The 20,592-nt window shown below is 38.0% G+C and overlaps 1 protein-coding gene across 1 annotated transcript in view; it reads right to left on the bottom strand.

Annotated features, from left to right (window-relative positions):
- Positions 1–1,796: 1,796 nt before the first annotated feature.
- The window catches only part of sez6b (seizure related 6 homolog b), a 206,808-nt gene continuing 188,012 nt past the window's right edge, over positions 1,797–20,592 (bottom strand). The window contains exons 10-17 of the mRNA XM_053507506.1: positions 16,026–16,222; positions 14,793–14,987; positions 10,684–10,875; positions 8,095–8,289; positions 7,875–7,913; positions 5,921–6,029; positions 5,733–5,832; positions 1,797–2,833 (exon numbers count right to left, since the gene is read on the bottom strand). Coding sequence (XP_053363481.1) covers positions 2,804–2,833; positions 5,733–5,832; positions 5,921–6,029; positions 7,875–7,913; positions 8,095–8,289; positions 10,684–10,875; positions 14,793–14,987; positions 16,026–16,222 — 1,057 coding nt within the window. The 3' untranslated portion in view covers positions 1,797–2,803. The remainder of the gene's footprint in view (positions 2,834–5,732; positions 5,833–5,920; positions 6,030–7,874; positions 7,914–8,094; positions 8,290–10,683; positions 10,876–14,792; positions 14,988–16,025; positions 16,223–20,592) is intronic.

The following is a 20,592-nucleotide window of genomic DNA, read 5'->3' as shown; positions in this document are numbered from 1 at the left end:
TATATATTTATATTAATATAAATATTATTTAAAAAATTGTATGATTATTATATTATATTATAAAAAATATACATTATGTGTATTTAAAAAAATAAAATATAAACAGCTTAACTTAATGCATACAATTAAGATATAAACTCAAGGCCACTTTATTAGAAGTATACATTAATATAGTATTTTAAACGATTAGTTTGTGATACATTTGATTATGTGGAGCATGACGACCCCTGAAAGGGAACAGCCGAAAGAAGAAGCCGATGTAGTACTGCAATATTGTAATTTTGTAACACGCCAGCAGATGGCAGCACAAGCATGTACGAACACAGTCACAGTGGGCACCGACCTTCATAAGTCAGTGTGCCAAAATACAGTACATCGTCCTGTTTACATCGGGAGCTGTGCTATTCTGACCATTTCTGTACATTTTATTGTCTAGTCTACAAATGATAAATCAATTAAATTTTTAGAGGTCTATAAATGAATTAACCCATGGTTTATATAATACATTGAATGCAACCCTTTTGAATTTACTGTATACTGGAAAGTGTTTGGTCTTTACTTCTTGCTTCCATTGTCTGTACTGGGTCATCGTCAGCAGCAAGAATATAATTCTCATAATCACATTCACAAAGGTTTGCAAGAAAACTTTGCAATGCACTTCTAAACTTTCGAACGGCAGATTTTCCTGCACAATGGTATAAAGTCGGCAGTTGTGGGAGCTCACAATCATACCCCACATTGATAGACGGCTCTAAGATGTCACTCGCAGTGACCAAGGACAGTTCTTCTGAACTTTACCCTTTACAGTCCTTGAGGCCAGCCTGGATGTTTATGATGAAAATCCATACTGAGAGGTAGATTTAAGATGTTGTTTCACCCAGGAATGTTCCCCAGGATCATAATTCTTCCAGCTGCCTGACTCCAACCTTTTGCCCCGAAATCAGTAAACACAGGTTTGACCAGGGATCAAAAATGAAACATGAAATGTTGCAAATGTATGCAAATGACTGTATATAGCTGCATATATCTAGAATCAGTTCTAATGCTGAAAGTAATAGTGGCAAGGCGTTGTACTGTACATCTGTCACAGAATTAAAGTCCATGTAATGAATGGACAAATACAGTTCCATGTCCCTTTGTTTTTTTTTTTCATCTATGACTAGAAACAGTTTTGCTTGACAGTGATATAATATTTGGCACGAACAAGTATTATATTGACTTAGTTATTAAATTTAAAGATGCAATTGTTCTTTTTTTATTTGTTTTTTAAAAAAAAGGTTTATTGAAAAATTATGCTTTGTGATGTTTTTTTTTTTTGCCATATTTCTTATATTTCTTAATATAAAATATTTATAATTTTTTAAAGTACACATATGCACTATGGTGAAAACATATCTTTTTGGTAAAATTATTATTTTTTAAAGAATAGCAGTGAAGAAAAGTAAAGTTGTTTATGATAAATTGTGATATTGTTGACCAACGAAGATCCAATTAAAATGACAATTGTTATTAGAAGGACAGATCTTACAAATACATGTATTGATGCCATAAAATGTTTTTGTAATTTGTTTATAAGAGAATGATATTTTAGTGTAACTTCCCTTTTTATATAAAGAAATGAACAAAAACATAAAAAACTAAGAATTAATGATAGTACTGACCAACCTAAGAATTCAAAAGCAACACATTTGTCCTGTCAGTGAGTTTAACATCAATCATAAACACAAGAGGACACAAATATATAAAACATGCATCAATTTATTTGACAAAAGTGTGTTTTTGTGTTTGAGAGAGAGAGAGACAGACATACAATAATCAATTTGATCGTTTATTTTTTTTTTGTTGTTGCCCAAAATAACATTTGTGCACCATAATCAGATTGACTGATCTATTGTAGCATTCATAAATGGAAACCGAAATTCCAGTTCTAGATGTTTTATGACAGCCTCTCTGTGCTTGTGAAAAAAGACTAGAACACTTAAATGAATAATAACAAAGAAATAAAAATTCATTTAAGAGAGACATCAGTTAATTGATGATGGTAGGTGCATATCGAAGTCTAGGCTGCACTCTTCACTTTCCAGAGTTTTCAGGAATGCAAATGTTATATGCGTTCATTACAACTGTCGTATACTATACAACCTGCAATAGCCCATAGTTCTCTGTGGAAGTCTGAAATATGAACAAAAAGGCACAAATAAATAATATTATGTGATTTCATTTATTTGGCATTTTTATTTTAGAAAATTTATTTTAGAAAACTTGTTCCGTCCATCTATCATGTTTTTAACTCAATTTAAGATGATGTAATAGTCAGCTGGTTTAAGACATACTTAATTAAGCATATTTAATTGTAAATCCCTTTTAGTGTTTTATGCCAGGACTGCATGTATGGTGCTTTTTCCGGTAGTGTGTCCTTTCTGTGCCTTATATCTTCTCATTTTGTGCGACTAAATAATATAAAAAGGAACCTAGAGCCTAGACTTTGGGATGCACCTAGTCTTTCATATCAGTAGTTTTATCTCCAGCTCTTTGCTCCACGACTGGATAAAACCGGCAAAAGCACTGCTGCTAGACCACTGATATTGAATCTCTACAAAAATAAGATCATATTCGCCACACTCTCTGCAGTACTTGTGGAAATTCTCAGACAATCAGGATATTTACACCCGATCAGGAGAGGAAAATTAGGGGACCAGAAGAGGATGAAGAGGAGGTCAGAAAACAGGAGAAAGGCGCTGGGGAACCTCCACAAGGCAAAGAAAGGCTTATAAGGTCCTCAGTGTGGATATCAGCAGTATGTCTAAATGGAGACTTCGTACTCTCTTGTGTCCTGTAGATCAGAGAAATTACGCATTAGAATGTAGAAAAAGACAAAACTACTGTAGTTGTTTTACATTTTCATGTTCTTAAAAGAGTTGACCTGGGGACTAGGAGGCATGTGTTCCAGAATGTTGTTATTTCTTTTGCTTGTTTATTCATTTGTTGTTATAGGTTTTAATTTTGTGGTAAAAATTATAAGTCACTATTATCAATGTTGATATATACAGTATATTACCGAGCTCATATTGGTCTATTTGAATTGAATACATTTACAGTGCCATGAAAATGCCCGTTGATTCAAAAGGTCTGGCAGTAATCAGGCCTGATTGTGACAAGTGAAATTTAACTCAGCTTTCCAACTGAAATCACAGTTCATTCTTAAATTAGCAAAGGGATAATTAAATGTTTTCACATAGGCCCAGGCAGATTTAGAAAGATATTTTTTTCTTAATAATGAAATAATCATAAAAAAAAACTCCTGCATTTTGTATTGGGTTGCCTTGTTTGATGACCTAAATCATTTTTATGTGACAAATATGCAGAAAATAAATAAATAAATAAATAAAAAAATCAGGAAGGGGCAAATACTTTTTCCTGGCACTGTAATCCAGAGCTCAGTAACTGACATGTAAAGCTATAAATATTGTCACCTTTAAATTCCTTAAGTATGAATTTCAGAATAGAAAGCTCTTTAGCTCCAAAAAATATGAACATTCCTATTATACATAATGTAATATGTATAATCAGCCAAAACATGGAATTGGTGATAAAAAGTGTCAAAGTGTGTACATTTTCAGATAGGATCATTTAACACCATTTTTCATAATATTTAATGTTTCTTATCTCCCGATTCATGCTTCGGTTTTTGTAAATATGTACAGTATACACATTTATATTTTTAAATACAATTTTGTGCCCTTTTATGTAGTGTCTGTAACTTTTTAAATTAAAATCTTTCAATGATCTTAATTGTTACTCAGATGAAACTTGGCCAATTTAGATTTCACAAAAGACATAAACCTGAAAAAAGTCTATTATCCTAAAATGCTAAATTGTTAAGATATTGAGACATGAATTTGACATGGTTACGGACACTACAGTTTTTTTTTTTTGTACGGAATGCTTTAATTTAAGCAACATTATTTACAGGTCATATGCTTCTAGAAACTTACACTAATTTTAGTATCAATACTCAAAGAAATATTAATAATTTTTATTTTAAATCATTATTGTTTGAAGCGAGACAGTGTAATTTGCCATTTTTGTAGCACATATAAAATCATCTCCCCAAAACAGCTGAAGTTAGCAACTTTAAATTTTTAGTGGAGCAAGACTGGTCACTTTCCTGTTGCATAAACTTTAGAAATAGCTACATTTTTTGTATTATATGTATAACATCATAAAAAAATCAGCACCAATACTGTGTTTTGGCCGAATATATAACTAGAATTAATAGCCTAATATTTGTGTAGTTGGATTATATTCATACATCTGAAATCTGTACTGTTAAAGGGGTCCCTAACTTCAATAATAATAATAAAAATAATAAAAATAATAATAATAATAAAAAAAATAAATAAAGCTAGATGTGTTAAGAAAAAAAAAACAATCAATGCAGATGTAAATGCAAACTAAAGAGTGAGATGGAAAAAGGACACCCATCACATCTATGGTCCCGACCTGCTTTGCTCCAAACAGTGCTATTCCAGCGATCAACTCTCCTTACAGGCTTTCTCATTACAACAGTATCCTATAGGGAAGAATCGCTGGTGTCTGGGTGCAATGATCGCTTTCTGTTCAAACATGAAATCATTAAAAGAAAGGCAATGAAGAGGTCATGACAAGCCAACCAAAGCCGGATATGAAATATTTCAGTGAAAGTGAAACAAAAAAATATGTCAGAGTACCGGTGTCTGGACAAAATAACTAAAACATAAAAGGTGCGAAACCAATCCCAGACTATGAATAACTTATGAAATAAGTTCATACTGGTTGAGTTCATGGCTGCCTACCATCAGGTCATTTCATCTTTAGATTTTTATCTTCTTGTATGTGCGAACGGCTCCTAGCCCTAACCGAGTAGAGAGCAGATTAGATATAAAAATAGTACACACTTGAGAGAACTCATCTCCAAAGGCACTGTTTTCATTCACGCCTGATGGAGGTGCTAATGAGCTTGTCTCTGCTTCTCACTGACCCACTTAATACGAACACGCAAACAGAACGGACCTCTAGGCGACAGATTTCACAGCACTACACGGAAGTGCATCATGCGGCCCTAGTCGCAGCAAGACGTGTCAGAAAACAAACATTACAGACATAAGGTGTGAATGGAAGCCATTCTGTGACACATGCAGCCCATAACAATTAATGAAGTGCCTCACCTCACTGTTCTTCTGGGACGGACAGATAGGGAGAGGAGGGAAGAGAGAGACAGAGATTCACAGCGTTAAAGCTTTTAAAACATAAATGTCAGAGAGGGATGAGAGCATTAAAATACTGATGATGGGATGAGCATATGACCTTCAAAATCCTCCTAAAGCATATACACATACAGTACATTAGTGGAAAACATTTAAAATAAATCTTATAGTGTCCTAAAATAAAGTGAAGCTTCTAAAGGTATGGGATTTTATTTAAAGTCCTTAAGCTCTCAAAGCTCATTAGTTCTGGCATATAATCCTGCAATAAGGTAACACAGATGGTGTTTTCCGAGCATAATCCTAAAATCATAATTTCACTCCAGATGTGCATTCATAGTAGTGAACAGCTGAATGCAGCTTTGTCATAGAAACCCCAGAAAACCCCAGAAACTACACAGTAATATGCATCATCAGAGAAAAGACGAAGAGGGTTTCGTTGAAAACATAAAATAACATTTTTACCACTGGACTGATGTGTGTACTCACTGCTGTCTCGTAGATAGGGTTCTCGAAGGCTGTCTCGCCTCTGATCTGGTCATACTGTGGCGATGCAGACATGGGCAATCGAAACGTCTTTCCTTGCACCCTAGAAAAAAAAAAGAGCGGCAACAAAGGGGATATCTAACACTCGTATGGAAAGGTAAAGTAGGGAGAGATGCTTTATCCAAGGTTACCTTGAAACGTAGAAGTATATCGATATGACGATTAACATAATTATGGCTACGGGAATGAAGATGGCGAGAATCAAATTGGCTCCTTCCATGCTGAAATCTGTTCTGGCAACTGGATAGAAACAATGATGTCATTAGTGTAGTAATACAATGCAGTATGTATGTATGTATGTATGCAAGTATGTATATATACAGTATACTGTACATCAGTAGTACAGTAGTATAACTTCCAAAGGAATCACCTAGCCAGACATAACAGTATCATTGTAATGTTTATCTTTGGCTGATTTTCTGGTATTTAGACTATGAGCTCATTTAAGTACAGGCCACTGTGTAAAATGTGAATGGGGCACCATAGAGTGATAGCCAAAGGTATTAAGACAACATATGCCATTTATTATGGTTCTCCCCATGTGCAAAACAGATGATTTCACTAATTATTTCGAGTCTATGTGGCCGGAGAGTTGTGCTAATTAGAAACAGCTGGTTTAGTTAATAGAGGGAGCAAATATGTGTGTGGAAAGACGTTCACTTTCTGAAGCCAGCGTGTCTGCTCCCTCATTCACTCACTCATCATCATCTATACCACTTCATCCTCTATACAGGGTTGTGGAGGCCTGTAGACCCTGGACAGGGTGCCAATCCATCACAGCACACAGTTTCATCTAATCTGCATGTATTTGGATTGTGGGAGGAAACCCTGGTACCATGTGCAACGCCAGTTAGATTAATCTGTGAGAACATCAAAGGGGTGAATCAAACCCTCGTCTATGGAGGTACAAGGTGACAGTGCTAACCACTAAGCCACCGTGCCACCCCCGCATTGACCACCTTTGGAGAAAATGGCTAAACCTAGGTAATTCTTAAGTGGATTGTGAACTTCTATGGCAAATTTCTGTACATGACCTTCGGAAGTCTTTTTGACTCTATACCCAGCAGGATCTAGCAGGTTTTGAAGAGTAAAGGACGTCATACTAAATATTGATTGTTGTAAAGCAATTTTAAAGCCTTAAAACCCAAGTGGCACAGAGATGTGCCAGCAACACAGCATAGGTCGATGAAAAAAAACAAAAAAGTTTTATATAAAAAGTGCTTATATACAGTAGGAGCCTTGCTGGTGTGTGTTAATGAAAAATATTCAGACTTCAAACTATGTATTTTGTCATAAAAAGTATCATTACTTTTATAAAGGGTAAATTTTACCACTACTTAAATATGGGAATAATGTCGCAAAAATTTAAAACTTTCAAAATGAGCATATTATTATTATTATTTTGTTTATAGAAACAACATAGAGTCCTATATATGTTTATTAAAACACAGCAAAACAAAAAATGGCTAAAATGCTCTGGTCTACTTGTCATTATTTAAAACAAATTAATTTATTACTAAACATTGAATTGTACTTCTGTTGCCCCCCAGTAAAAATGCCTGGCCTCTCAGTGTCTTGTGCAGATATACAGTACAGTAGGCCATGATGCTCTATTTGTAAGAGAGAACCTAAAGCAACCTAAAACAATAAATTTGTTTTTTGTTCCCTCGTTCTTTGATTCAAAGATGTCAAGTCAGTTTATATATATAAAAATAAAAAATAAAAAAAAATCCAAATCCTTTAAAAAAAAAAAAAAACCTTCTAGATGGGTTTGATGACATTGGGTAGATGTAATGTTGGAAACCTGAATACCAGTACTCCAGATTGGACAAAAAAAGCTTTTGAAAAGCAGAGAACGGCAAATGCTTTGGGGGCAAATTTACCCAAAAATATGCAGCTATTGCTCCCCTTTTGGCTGAGTGCCATGGAGAAGTTGAAACCAGTTGACCTTTTAGCAGCTGCACTCATCTCTGAGCTCAGTCATAGTGAAATTGGATTGAAAATAATGTGTTTGAAAGCACTATGGCAAATCTTCCCTGAACAGTGTGAAACTAGCCTAAGGCAGTGAAAACTGACAGTTCTTACCATCAAGCCTGCGCTCATTTACATATTCCAGTGCTGCTGCTGAAATGAAAGAAGGGGAATTTTTCAGCAAAGAAATGTACAACATAAACAACAAAAACAAATAAAGATGACGTTAATTGTACATAGAACTACTGTACTAACAATACAAATTGCAATACTATTTATCACTGTAAGCATGTGCTATCTGCGTTACGATGCGCTGAAGAGAGGCGCTTCGCACCTTTGCACACAGGAGGTGGGTGACTCCACTTGGCCGGGCGACTGTGGACACAGCGGATATTTGCCTCCCCGATAAGCTTATAGCCACTTTGGCAGGAGAAGTGCAATATCTCTCCGGCTTTGTAGAACTGCTTCTCTGATACCTGGACACCAAATGCTGGGATTCCAGGGTTCCTACAGGAGTCATATGTATCTGCTGTAGAACAGAGCACAATATACAGTATAGGGAGATAAAGCATACAAAACACATATTAACTTGGTATATTAATATTTATCGCAGATAGCAAGCATACATATACTACGGGACACACCTTCTTATTTAATGATGTTTCTTTATTTTTAAGGTTTTTAACATTGCATTTTAATACTGAAGCCATTCAAACTATGAAAGAACACGTTAAATTATGTAATATAGAAAAAAACAACCCAGAAAATTTTTATATTTTGCACTTAAAAACCTCAAGAACTTTGAATGAAGCAAAACTATGAAACGCTATGAAGAAACTGTCTTCGTCACAAGAAAGGAAGACACAAAGCTCCTGTACCTCTGCTGCAGTGGATATGTTTATTAGAATGACCAGCCTCAGAAACCACCAATTTACTTCACCTCCAGTTAGAGCTCACATACAGTAAATCCTTGATGGAGTTCAAGTGGCAGACATACAGTATTTTAACATCTACTGTTTGAAGGAGACTGTGTGAATCACGTCTTCATGGTCGAATTGTGGCAAAGAGACCATCACTTCAGAGGAACAACAAGCAGAAGAGACTTGCTTGGGCCAAAACACACAAGGAATGGCCATTAGATCAGTGGGAAACCGTCCTTTGGTCTGATGAGTCCACATTTGGGGTTTTTGGTTCTTTATTAGATGTAGAAAAGGTTAACAGATGGTTTCTGAATGTGTGGTTCTCACTGTAATGCATGGAGAAGGAGGTGTAATGGTGTGTGGGTGCTTTGCTGGTGTCACTGTTGGTCAAAATTGAGGGAACACCTAACCACAACATTTTGAAGCAACATGACATCCCATCTGGTTTGCGCTTTGTGGGAGAATCATTTGTTTTTCAACAGGACAGTGACTTTAATCATACCTCTAGGTTATGTTAAAACTATTTGTCCAAGAAAGAGAGAATGCTCCATCAGATGACCTGGCCTCCACAATCACACAATTTAAATCCAGTTGAGATGGTTTGGAATGGGTTGGACCAAAGCATGAAGGAAAAGCAGCCAACAAGTACTCAACCCCTCTGGGAACTTCTTCAAGATTGCTGGAAAACCAATTCCAGAGAATTCCAAGACTATGCAAAGTTGTCATCAAAGCAAAAGGTGGCTATCTTGAGATATCAAAAAAATATAAAACATACTGTATCGTGGGTTATTATTTAACACATTTTTGTCGTCTAGATTATTCTATATATGCTCTGTCATAATTTCAATGTCTTAAGTATCAATATACAATTTCGAAATAAAGAAAAAAAACATTGAATAAGAAGCGACATACAAACTCCATGCACACAGGACCAGAGTCTCCATTGCATATTCTTAATATTAATTTTTTTTTGCTTTCATTGGAATACTTATTGGGTTGCTGATTGTAAGCTAAAAACAAAAGGTAGATTATGTTGATTAATCACAGGAGGAAAGATCTTGAGTTGTTCATCAAAGAGTGAGAGAATGATAATTTAATTAACCAAGGTTACAAAGAGAGGTTGCTGTCTTACAATACGGACGAGTATAAATCACATAATATATTTTAGAATCTTTAAAAGGAGCAAACAATCTTTTTCTTTGTCAATTAGCAAACCAGCTGTGTGCAATGTCATTGAGATGGCACCCAGGTAGCATGATTATAAAGACCTGCACATTCTGTACAATGTAAGCCAGAGATTCTCTATTGTCCTTTATCACACTGCAACACCCTTGAACTAGCATTAAACAGTCGGTTTCTTTGTGGGTTTTAATAGAGTAGCACAATACATTATTACATGCACAGGGTGACCTGGACAGAAATGGAAGTTTGGTCTGCATTTTGAAAGAGACACTTCACATCTATATTCCTTTTTTTGAAAACCTAATAGCAACTCTCACCCTGTTCCGAAATGGATATTTCCAGCATCTCCATTGTATTGTGAATGGGTCCATCACAGGATGCGAACAAACACGTGGTATTTCAAAACACCAATTTCCATGCACACAGACCCCGGGGTAGGATTCAAACCCTCAACCTTGTAGGTGCACGGCGACTGGGCTAACCACTAAGCCACTGTGCTGCCCAAGGTGGTGGACAGTCCTGCAAATCTTGTAAATTTCTTTTTATATCTTTACATATTACACTTTAGAATATCTAACCAACTTTTCTGGGTTTCAATCCCAAATAGCATAAGCTAGTGCACTATGTAGGGTGTAGAATCCCATGTTATATTCACCAAATTGATTCTACTGTATATTCTGTTCCACCATCCCTTGGACATGTGGACATGCAGTAACAGAAGCTCAATCAGACACCTAGTAATGAAAGTGTCACCAAGCACTGGTTGAAGGGTATTAAAGATAATGAATTACGCTTAGTTAAGGATTAAAAACCGTACTCACAGATACATTTGGGTGGTTTCTCACTCCACTTCGGTCCAGTGGAATCTCGGTTGTAACAGGAAAGGAGGCTGTTTCCAGACAGCGTGTAGCCCTTGTTGCAGATGTACTGCACTGTGGAGCCCACAATCAGTCGAGGACCTGACATCACCCTGCGGCTGTGCTCCACCATGCCAGGATCTGGGCATGACAGCACTGGGGAAACACATATTCAAATACAGGATGGTTTGCTAACAACTCCTATTCTTTTTTTTTTTTCATTTATGCATCCTTAGTAAGGTTTTTTTTTTTTTTAAAAAATCCAAGCCAGGGTGGATTTGGAGACCATCCCAGGAAGACTGTGTACAAGACAGAAATACACTGTCATTCCGAACAAGTCTATTACACATACACTCACACCTTCTACACTTTTAGAGCAATTTAGAGTACAGTAACCAGTCCAATTACAGGCATGTTTTTGAAAAGTGGGAAAAAGTACATGGAATATCTGGAGACAACAGACAGACAAAAAATTAATGAAATTTAAAATGACAATGACTGTGTAGTTGGTGCTATAAAAATTGCTGTATGGCATCACTCTGCTTCAGGATTCATTATGCCTTCAAGATTATCCAAACATTGATTTTACTATACAAGTATTCCTCTGACTTGCCAAAAACATACATTTCAGTTTTTTTCACTCTCTTTTGGTAGTATATTGGTATACATTACATCATTTGGCAGGCACCCTTATCTGAGCAGTTGAGAGTTAAGGGCCTTTCCCAATAATGCAACAGTAGCAACTTGATTATGGTGGGATTTGAACCTGGAACCTTCAGATCACTAGTCCAATATGTCCTAAGTCCTAAGTATGTATCCAATTATGTAAACATTAAAGCACTTTTTGTAAGTCGCTCTGGATAAGAGCGTCTGCCAAATGTAAATGTAACGTCAATTAACCTAGCATGCATGTCTTTGGACTGTGGGAGGAAACACAGCAAGCACGGGGGAGAACATGTAAACTCCATGCACACAGAGGCAGGAATCGAACCCAGACCCTGGAGGTGCAACGACAGGGCTAAGCACTAAGCTACTGTGCCACCTTCACCACAACCCGGTATTCATGATAAGGCAATATTGATGATGAGTGAGTGAGCGATTTGGGTCGTTGTCAGTAAACACCTTATTTACTGATTTCCTTCTTGTTTCCACTGTTGGCTATTCTGAAAAATGCAAGGTATAAATCTATCTTCTCAAGGAATATGTTTGATCCTACTTAACGACCGCACTATACACAGTAAGACTATAACATTAACGCATAACTTGTTTAATAGTTTGGTATTTGGTAATAATAGAGTTTCATGATCTTATCATCTAAGTTAATCAGATAGACACCTGTCTGTCATCCTGTTTCTGCACCAGCTACCACTGCATTACGACCAGGAGACAAATGTGGACGTGTCCCTCACCCATGCTCACCATGCGTCTCTTTATGTGCAATTGTATTTCACAATAAACTTTGTACTTTCTTATACCAGTTTTTACCCTTATGATTCCCCAAAATGCCATGCAAGACTCAGTTTTATCAGTAGGTGGCGTTAAAGGACTATAACTTTGGTTAAAAACAAACAGGTAAACAAACAAAAACCTTTCAACAGGCTAAATTACAATATATATATATATATATATATATATATATATATATATATATATATATATATGTTTTTGCATTTCTACCTCCAAACCAATGATCAGTTATAGGCATACCGATATGCATGATGATCAGGGGGCTGATAATTGGTTCAGATTTAACGTGTTTATATGTTTTCTCATTTCTGAGCTCTTTGCCTTTCCTAAGAAAATTGCCAGTTTGTTTACACTGGTTTCTCTAGTCAGACTATTACTCAAGGTGCTTCTACAGTATAAGGACGATTCCCAATTACTGCATATAGCAACGACATGCACACCTGGATTTGTTCCCACACAGGCACCCCGCCAGAGACACACCTTGATCTGCCTTTGCAGTTGGAAAGGACGATCAGCACAAGTAATATAAGGAGAGCCTGCGTCCTCTAGTCTAGAACACAGTATAATAATAAAAATAAAAAAATCCCACACACTAGCCCAGCTGCAGCACACAAACCAATTTCTTTTCTTGGCAGGACGGCATCAGGTGACAGGATGCAGGGAGCTCTGCATTTCTCCCACTCCTGCTGCTGCTTCTTTTGTGCTTCCAGAGCAGGACAGAAAACACCGAGTGCATGTGGAGAGACTGGGACAAAGGCATGAGCTCTCTCATCAGCCTGCATGATGACTCACTGTGCAAGTCCACAACTGATGCTACATGGACCTGGCAGGAGTTCAAGCTTGATGTCAGTACACCACTGACATGTGCTACAACAAAAGACAAGATGTACAGCCTTCCTGAATTTATTGTTCTCTGATAACAAAAAAGGGCCTGAAGGGGACCCCTGAGGATTACCAGAGGACAGTCACAGGCAAAGCTTGCAGAGGTTGGATGTGAGTGTGTGTGTGTATGTGTGTGTGTGTGTGTGTGAGAGAGAGATGCCAAGTGATGGCATGAATTGAAACTAAACCTTCAATCCTACAAAGTCCTACACAGAATAAATGCAAGTCATCAAACATCAAGCTCTCCCTCCCAGTACTGTGAATAAAATTTTATTTAGTTTCTGTTTAATTCATTAGTCTTGATTAGAGGCTTTTATATCATGGTTCAAAGGCAGTGCAAAAATAATTCCAAACTATCTCTGTCAATTGGTGATAGCCAAATAACTCTCTACACAGCTATTTAGTTGGTTTCAAACATTTTGCATTTGGATTTAGATTTAAATCTGAAACAGAGCGGCGGCTCAGGCAGCTAAGGCTCTAGGTTGGTTGTTTGGGGATCTGAGGATGGGTTGTCAGTGGTTGCCGCACCCCATTCTACCCAGCTGCTGCATGCAGCGCCGGTCCCAAGCAGGAAAATGGGAGGGTTGTGTCAGGAAGGGCATCCGGCATAAAACCTGTGCCAAGTTGTGTGCGGATCGGATGGTCTGCTCCGTTGACCCCTCGAAGTGAGTAGCCGAAAGAATGCAATTCAGATTCCAGCCTGAAGCGGGTGTGGCTTAAACCTTATTCATTTTACATGTGATGAGATGTGTAAGGGACTGGTTTTTTTCTATAGTTTTAGTTGTGCAAATGTTATTTTTTGCTTGTAATGGCTTACAATACTAGTTTTATTTTCATTTTTAAAAAATATAAATGAACTAGTAGCCTACTATATCATTTTTTTATGTTATAATACAAAAAATGTGTATGCTGAAGAAGCTACTTCTGAATTTTTACACAAAATGGAAGTGACCAATCGTGCTTCCCTAAAAATCTCAAGTTTCTAACTTTAGCCGTTTTGGAGATATGATTTTATATGTGCCACAAAAATGGCCATTAATCAGCGTTGTACTGTCTCGTTTCAAACAAAAATAATTTAAAATGCAATTTATTCATCTTTCTTTATGAGTATTGATACTAAAATTGGTGTAAGCTTCTAGAAAAGTATGCTTAAAAGAAAGGCATTTTGTGCAAAATTAAGGTTCCCCCCCAAAAAAAAATAAAAATCCGTAGTGTCTGTAACCATTTTAGAGTAATACACTTTTTATGTCTTTTTATTTGAAATCTAAATTGGCCAAGTTTCATCTAAATGACAATTAAGATCAATAAAAAAATGTAATAAAAAAAACATTTAAAAGTTACAGACACTACATAAAAGGCCATGAACTTGTTTCTAGTAAATGTCTGATAAAAATATAAACGTTTATGCATATTTACAAAACAAAGCATGGATCAGGAGATAAGAAGCATTAAGTTCTACGTAGAATGATCCAATCTCAAAACAATTCACTTTTTCACCTAGGAGAGACACTTTGAGCACCGATACCCTGCTTTGGCCAACAACATTCACACAACCCAGATCGGGCAGCTACCGAGGATGAATTAATCAATGAATGGATATTTCAAATGTCCCATGAGTGTCATTCAACTGCTTGCCCATGTGTGTATGAACATAAAACTCTCCAGCTCACATTATCATCCGTCCCATCAGAATTCAGTTCCATTCCGACTTTTTTATGACTCACCCCTCTCACAGGTAGGCAGGTCTCCACTCCACGTCAGGTCCCACTGGCACATGAGCATTTCCGTGCCCACCACCTCGAAGCCTGGGTAACACTGATAGTTTACTACAGTACCGTGCACCAGGTCAGGGTGAGATGTAGTCTTCCAGCCGTTAGTAATCTCGGGAAGCTCTGGACACGTGTCATTACGAGGCACCTCTGCAAAAAAGGGAAAGAGAGAGTGATTCAAGATTACAGAGCATTCATTCTTCAGACATCGCGCTACCACCGGTGGACTGAAATGGAGCTGCCAGGTGACTTGCCGGTACCCACTTTGATTATGGTGAATCTGGTGAGGGCATGTGGCTAATGAGTACAAACGTCTTGTAATTGTTTGCATCGCTGCCAGGCCAAATGGCCGAATCCCATACACCTGCAAGAGCTGGCAGACGTTCATTCACATGGGGGTGTGATGGGACTGCAAATCTCTCCATTCCATGCTTCCTCCGTCTGTATTCTTGCAACCCACTCACCCCCTCTTTGCATGGGAATTCATTATTTCTTATCAGATCTCATTTTATTTTTTGGCACCAGTGAAATCTGATGGAATGGAAGCCCATTCTCTATCCCAAGGGGGAAAATGCTAGACTTAAAAGTCAGCTGTCTGTCTTTTTTTCGGCCTTTTTTCCCTTTAAGTCCACATGGGCCTCATCCACTGTTCTGCAATAATAAATTAGTAATGCTGAGTGGTTGGACGAGATCTATTTCAACTCCAGCTCTAATCAGCTATTCCTCCAGCCTTACATTACTGCGTCCAACTGCATTTCAGATTGTTCAGGGTGACATGGATGCTGTATGTATGTTTTTTTTTTCTTTTCCTAATAATTGCATTAGATAGATGCAAATAAAATATTAAACGGGTTACACCAGTCCAGTCGGTACTTTCAAGGGAACTGTAAAAACAAGTGCATACAATAAATATTGTGAGTCAAACTGGGAAAACTACTTACCTTTCCTCTAACAAAAATCAATCTCATGAGAACAAGATAATAACCCTGACACACACATCTGAATCGATGCAGAAATGGATGCAAGGCACAAAATCAATGCGTCGCAACGGCCAGCTCATCTCTAGGTTTTAACCATGCTGAACGTGGTTTAATGTGTGTTAATAGTCCTGGAGTTAACCGGTGTGTCAGAAGAACAAGCTCAAGCTCGGTAACTGATAAGACCTACAGGTTCGCTTTGTGTCCTTACCAAAGAAATGCACCACAAAGCCATTGTTGTAGCCATAAACGTTGGTGGCAGGGTCAGACTGGAACTGGATGGTGACGTCAGCTGTAGAAGTGTAGAGCTTGAAGCGTGGCCGAGAGCCACTGTACTGGCCCAGTACCTTAGCAGTCAAGTCGTCTCCATCATAGAATGTCAGCAGGTCATTCATTCCCATGTGGAGGCTGCAGGCAGACAAAATAAATATTTAATGAGTCTCAGCTTTACCCCCCCACAGCTTTTTCGCAGGATTCAGGGACTCAGTAGATTTGCTCTATCAGCTTGGAAGCAGTTTTGTTCTCCCTCCGAGGCAAAAAAAAAAAAAGCACTCCTTGAGCCACCCCTCATTTCTTTATATTAAATTAAATTTAATTCAATTACATTAAATGATGTAGATTAGAGAAACAGGAACATGTTTGACCGTGACAACGTGTCAAAGTGGCAACGTGCCCAAAGACACCTTAAAAAAAAACCTTAGAGGTTGTGTAATAACCTCAGCAGCAACCTCTTTTCCCCTCTCATTAGTTCCAACGATTTATTGGATTCAGCATCACCAATACACTAATCACCAGCCTGATCGTCTGTCATCATCTGCACCTGTTTCTCACTGGTTCATGCCTTAAGTTAGATGGTTTTTATGCTTGAATGATTTATAGGTCACTGTGTGGCTGAACAAACAAAAATACATTCCTCTGAAACTGATCAGCTACAGGGACTGCTCTGAAAATGAGAGTTAAAACCTTGCCAAATAAAAGCTATATAAAAAAAAAGTCCTTAAGGAAGCCTGGAGACCTATTCCTCAAGGTGACGTAACAGAAATATATAAATATATACAAGACCGTCTGGCTCTCTGGAAGCAAAATATGAAAAAGTGAGGTTTGGATTAAGATTTTTGCCCAGTACTGTCCTTTTTCGACTGTTATCTGTTGTCTTGCTTATCAGGGACGCCTGATCTGAAAATCTGATCATTTTGATTCATACATATTTTCTTACTCATTTCATACACATTTAAATAATTTAATTCCAATTCTGTAAAGATGCTTTGCAACTATGACAATTGTTAAAAGCGCTATACAAATAAAATTTAATTGAACTGAATTGAATAGAAGATTGTGGGTTTAAGCCCCAGCACCTGCCACTGTTGAGCCCTTGAGCAAGGCCCTATGTGAGCTCTTGACCCAACTTCCTAACTGGGATGTTATTCAAACAAACAAACAAGAACAAACAAACAAAAGTGAGAAATTCGAAGCCGGGTTAAATTTTTGGCCGGTACCCATGTCTGTGTGCATGGAGTTTGCATGTTCTCCGCGGGCTTGGTGGGTTTCCTTCGGGTACTCCGGTTTCCTCCCACAGTCCTAAGACATGCAGATTGGGCTCATTGGTGTTCCCAAATTGCAGTATGATCAGAGATTGTAGTGTGTGAATGAGAGTGTGGATGTGTGTGTTTACTCAGGGTTAGCTGGGCACCCTGTCCAGGGTCTACCCTAAGCCCCCCCCACAACCCCAATCCATCATGCCACCTGCCTCCTCAACCCTGCGTACAGAATAAAGCGGTATAGACGATGAGTTATTACTATTATTATTATTATTATTATTTTTATTATTATTATAGTAGTAGTATACGTATTTAAGTATTATTACGAATTATTTTATATATTTACCAATATTATTGTTCTGTTTTTTTCCTTTTCCAGCACCTGTGCTAGTTGCCATCTCTTTGTTGTTTGGCCCTGGACCGAGCGACAGAGAGCTAATGAATTGATGGCGAGGGAGAGAACTCTTTGTTATACCCTCTATAGCGTCTCTGTCCTCCCTAATCTTTAGAAATAGCTGGAAAATCAATTTCTTCCAGCACACCAGCCACTGTTAGACCATACTGTAACTCAGTTGTAGCAATCTCATGGGGAGAAGCAGCATGACAAAAGAGTGATTTCACCTGTCACTTCCCTGCGCTGCTTTAGTAAGACTTCAGCAGCTACGGAGACAGGCTGGGTTCAATTACCTCAGCAATTATTCATGGTGTAGCAACTGAAAGTTCTGTATCCGACAATACAATTTCAAACGCCTTATCTAATATACAATAGTGGTTCCCTGTCAATTTGGCTTAGAAGCTCAGACTGTAGTGCGGAATTGACTGAAGCAGAATAAATAGGCCTGGGAACACATGACCTTTTGAACGATCTCCTACAAAAAAAAAAATGTTATAGCCATAACAAAACAAAAACATTCTCTTTTGGGCCCGACAGACGTAAAAAAAAAAAAAAGAAAAAAAAAAAAAACTTTGGACAGCCATAATGAATTAAACCCTGCCATTCATTAACATGATCTGCCAGCTATTATTCTCTCTATTATTTGGAGTGTTGCTTTGCGTTATGTACATCATTAGATAGCACAATGCCAACTCTGGCGCGCTTGCAAAGAGAATGCAGTCCAATGCCGAGGTGACACGCGCACTCGTGCCTGTCCCTAATTAATCACAAGTGGCCGGTGATGGAACTCATTACACAGAAGGGAGAAATAATTAATCATCTTTGCTCTAGCATGGAGGCAAACATAAAAGCAGCGTTGCAGACAGGGTGTTCGATGTGCGCAAAAGTCGAACGCAAACACATATCTACACACACACACTTTTCATATACGATTTGCATTCTGATCTGCATTCTGCGCCATCTTGCTTTTTTTCCCACTCTTTCTTTCTGCCGTCTCATTTCGGCGTACAGCCCCTCACCTGCTCTGACGACTAGAAAGCAAAAAAAAGTTAAAAAAAAAAAAAAAAAAAAAAAAAGCTCAGTCTCGGCTTATATTGGATTTGTCGAGATAAAGCGAAACAAGGGTTTGCGTAGCCGCGTGTTGTATCTGCTGAGAAAATCGATCATGTTTTCTATTTGCTGGGAGTAATTTCATTTTGTTTAATCAAAAAACAGGCTCAGCTAGACTTGGCCCACAGCACAGCTGCCACCTCACGCCTTCAGAATACATTAAACTTGCATGCAGGCATTACAACAACAAAAAAAAAAAAAAGGAAGAAAGAATGAACCCCTAAAGCATGACAAAAACGGCCTAATGTTTTCAGCTTGCGTCGCAAAAACGCCAATTCAGCTTACTGTCTTCACTTCTCAAACAGAATGACAATATATTAATTTGTTCTTTTTTTTTTTTTTTTCAAAAAATAAAACCTCACTTACTCATCATTTATACCACTTTTTCCTGTATACAGGGTCGCGGTGGGGGGGCTGTTACTGGGAGGGCAATCTATTACAGGAGATACACATAAACACACACTACAGGCAAGTTCAGAACACCAATAAGCCTAACCTGAATGACTTTGGACGTAAGGCCACCAAGTGCGGGGAGAACATCTAAACCCGAGGCAGCAATCGAACCCGTAACCCGAAGGTGCAAGGTGATGATGCCATTTTTTATTGTTTGTTTTTGTTTGACAGTTTAAATACTTCTGGTTAGTAGATAGGGGTCAGAGCAGTGTGTGAGTGTCGGCCATTATACGGCGCCCTTGGAGCAGACAGGGTTAGGGGCCTTGCTCAAGGGCCCGACAGCAGCATCAGTAATTCTGATCAGTAATTTAGAGCCTGCCACCACCGCCCCTAAAGCAGGACTGACTTCCCAGGCCCCTGTAGCATGAGGGTACCAGGAACAAAAGTTTTTTTTTTGGTTTGTTTGTTTCTAAGTAATTAGTGTCATAATTAAATCCCCTGAATACCTTAAATCGGCTGGATCCATGAACTTTGATTCCAAAAAATACTTGAAGGCTCTCTCTATTTGATGCCACTTTCAACTTTTACAAATGATGTACAGTAAAAAACAGTTTAGTTTTTCCACCCTGCACTTGAATTCGCCTTTACAGCACAGCGTATTCTGTCTAGGTGACTGCTGACACATATGCTGAATCATGTCTTTCCCAAGAAAGTGAAATCATGGTGTCAAAAAAAGTTCAAGTAAACTTAAAGTCAGCTTCGAACAAATTTCTTTCCAAAGCAGCAGAGCTCAGGTGCCTCATCACCTCCAAATGATGCTCAAGACAAGACACAAGAGGAGCTTGTCCCCAACATACCTGTGTAAACTCTCTCGAATGTTTCCATGTATTATCACGCAGTGTATCCACAACAACCTCAGCGTGCTGTACAGTATATGACATCTCTAACGCTTGGGTTCAACACTAATCCGAAGAGGCTCCCACATATTATCTGTCACATCATTAACATCATGGAATCTAATGCATTTTAACATTCTATTTTTATTCATGACATTTGACAGACACTCTTCTCCAGAGTACTGCACTGTACGTTTATCGGATTATCGAGCAGCAGCAACCCTCCGAACAGTTGTGGGTTGAGTGTCTTACTTAAAGCTCCACTGGTAGGTTGATGGTGGTGGGATTTGGACCGTCTGATCCGTAGTCCAATGTCTTAACCACTAAGCTACCCATGCTCACATGACATATTGCTATAACACAACCAGGGTACTGCTTCATGCTTTTGTCTCTGCAAATAAAACATGTCTCTAGTAAAGTCTTGTTCAGTTGTCGTTAATTATGCAG

The sequence above is a fragment of the Clarias gariepinus genome, chromosome 11, assembly GCF_024256425.1.
Source record: "Clarias gariepinus isolate MV-2021 ecotype Netherlands chromosome 11, CGAR_prim_01v2, whole genome shotgun sequence".
Taxonomy (NCBI): domain Eukaryota; kingdom Metazoa; phylum Chordata; class Actinopteri; order Siluriformes; family Clariidae; genus Clarias; species Clarias gariepinus.
Note: the sequence above shows the minus strand (reverse complement) of the source record. Positions and strands in the feature narration are given on the sequence as shown.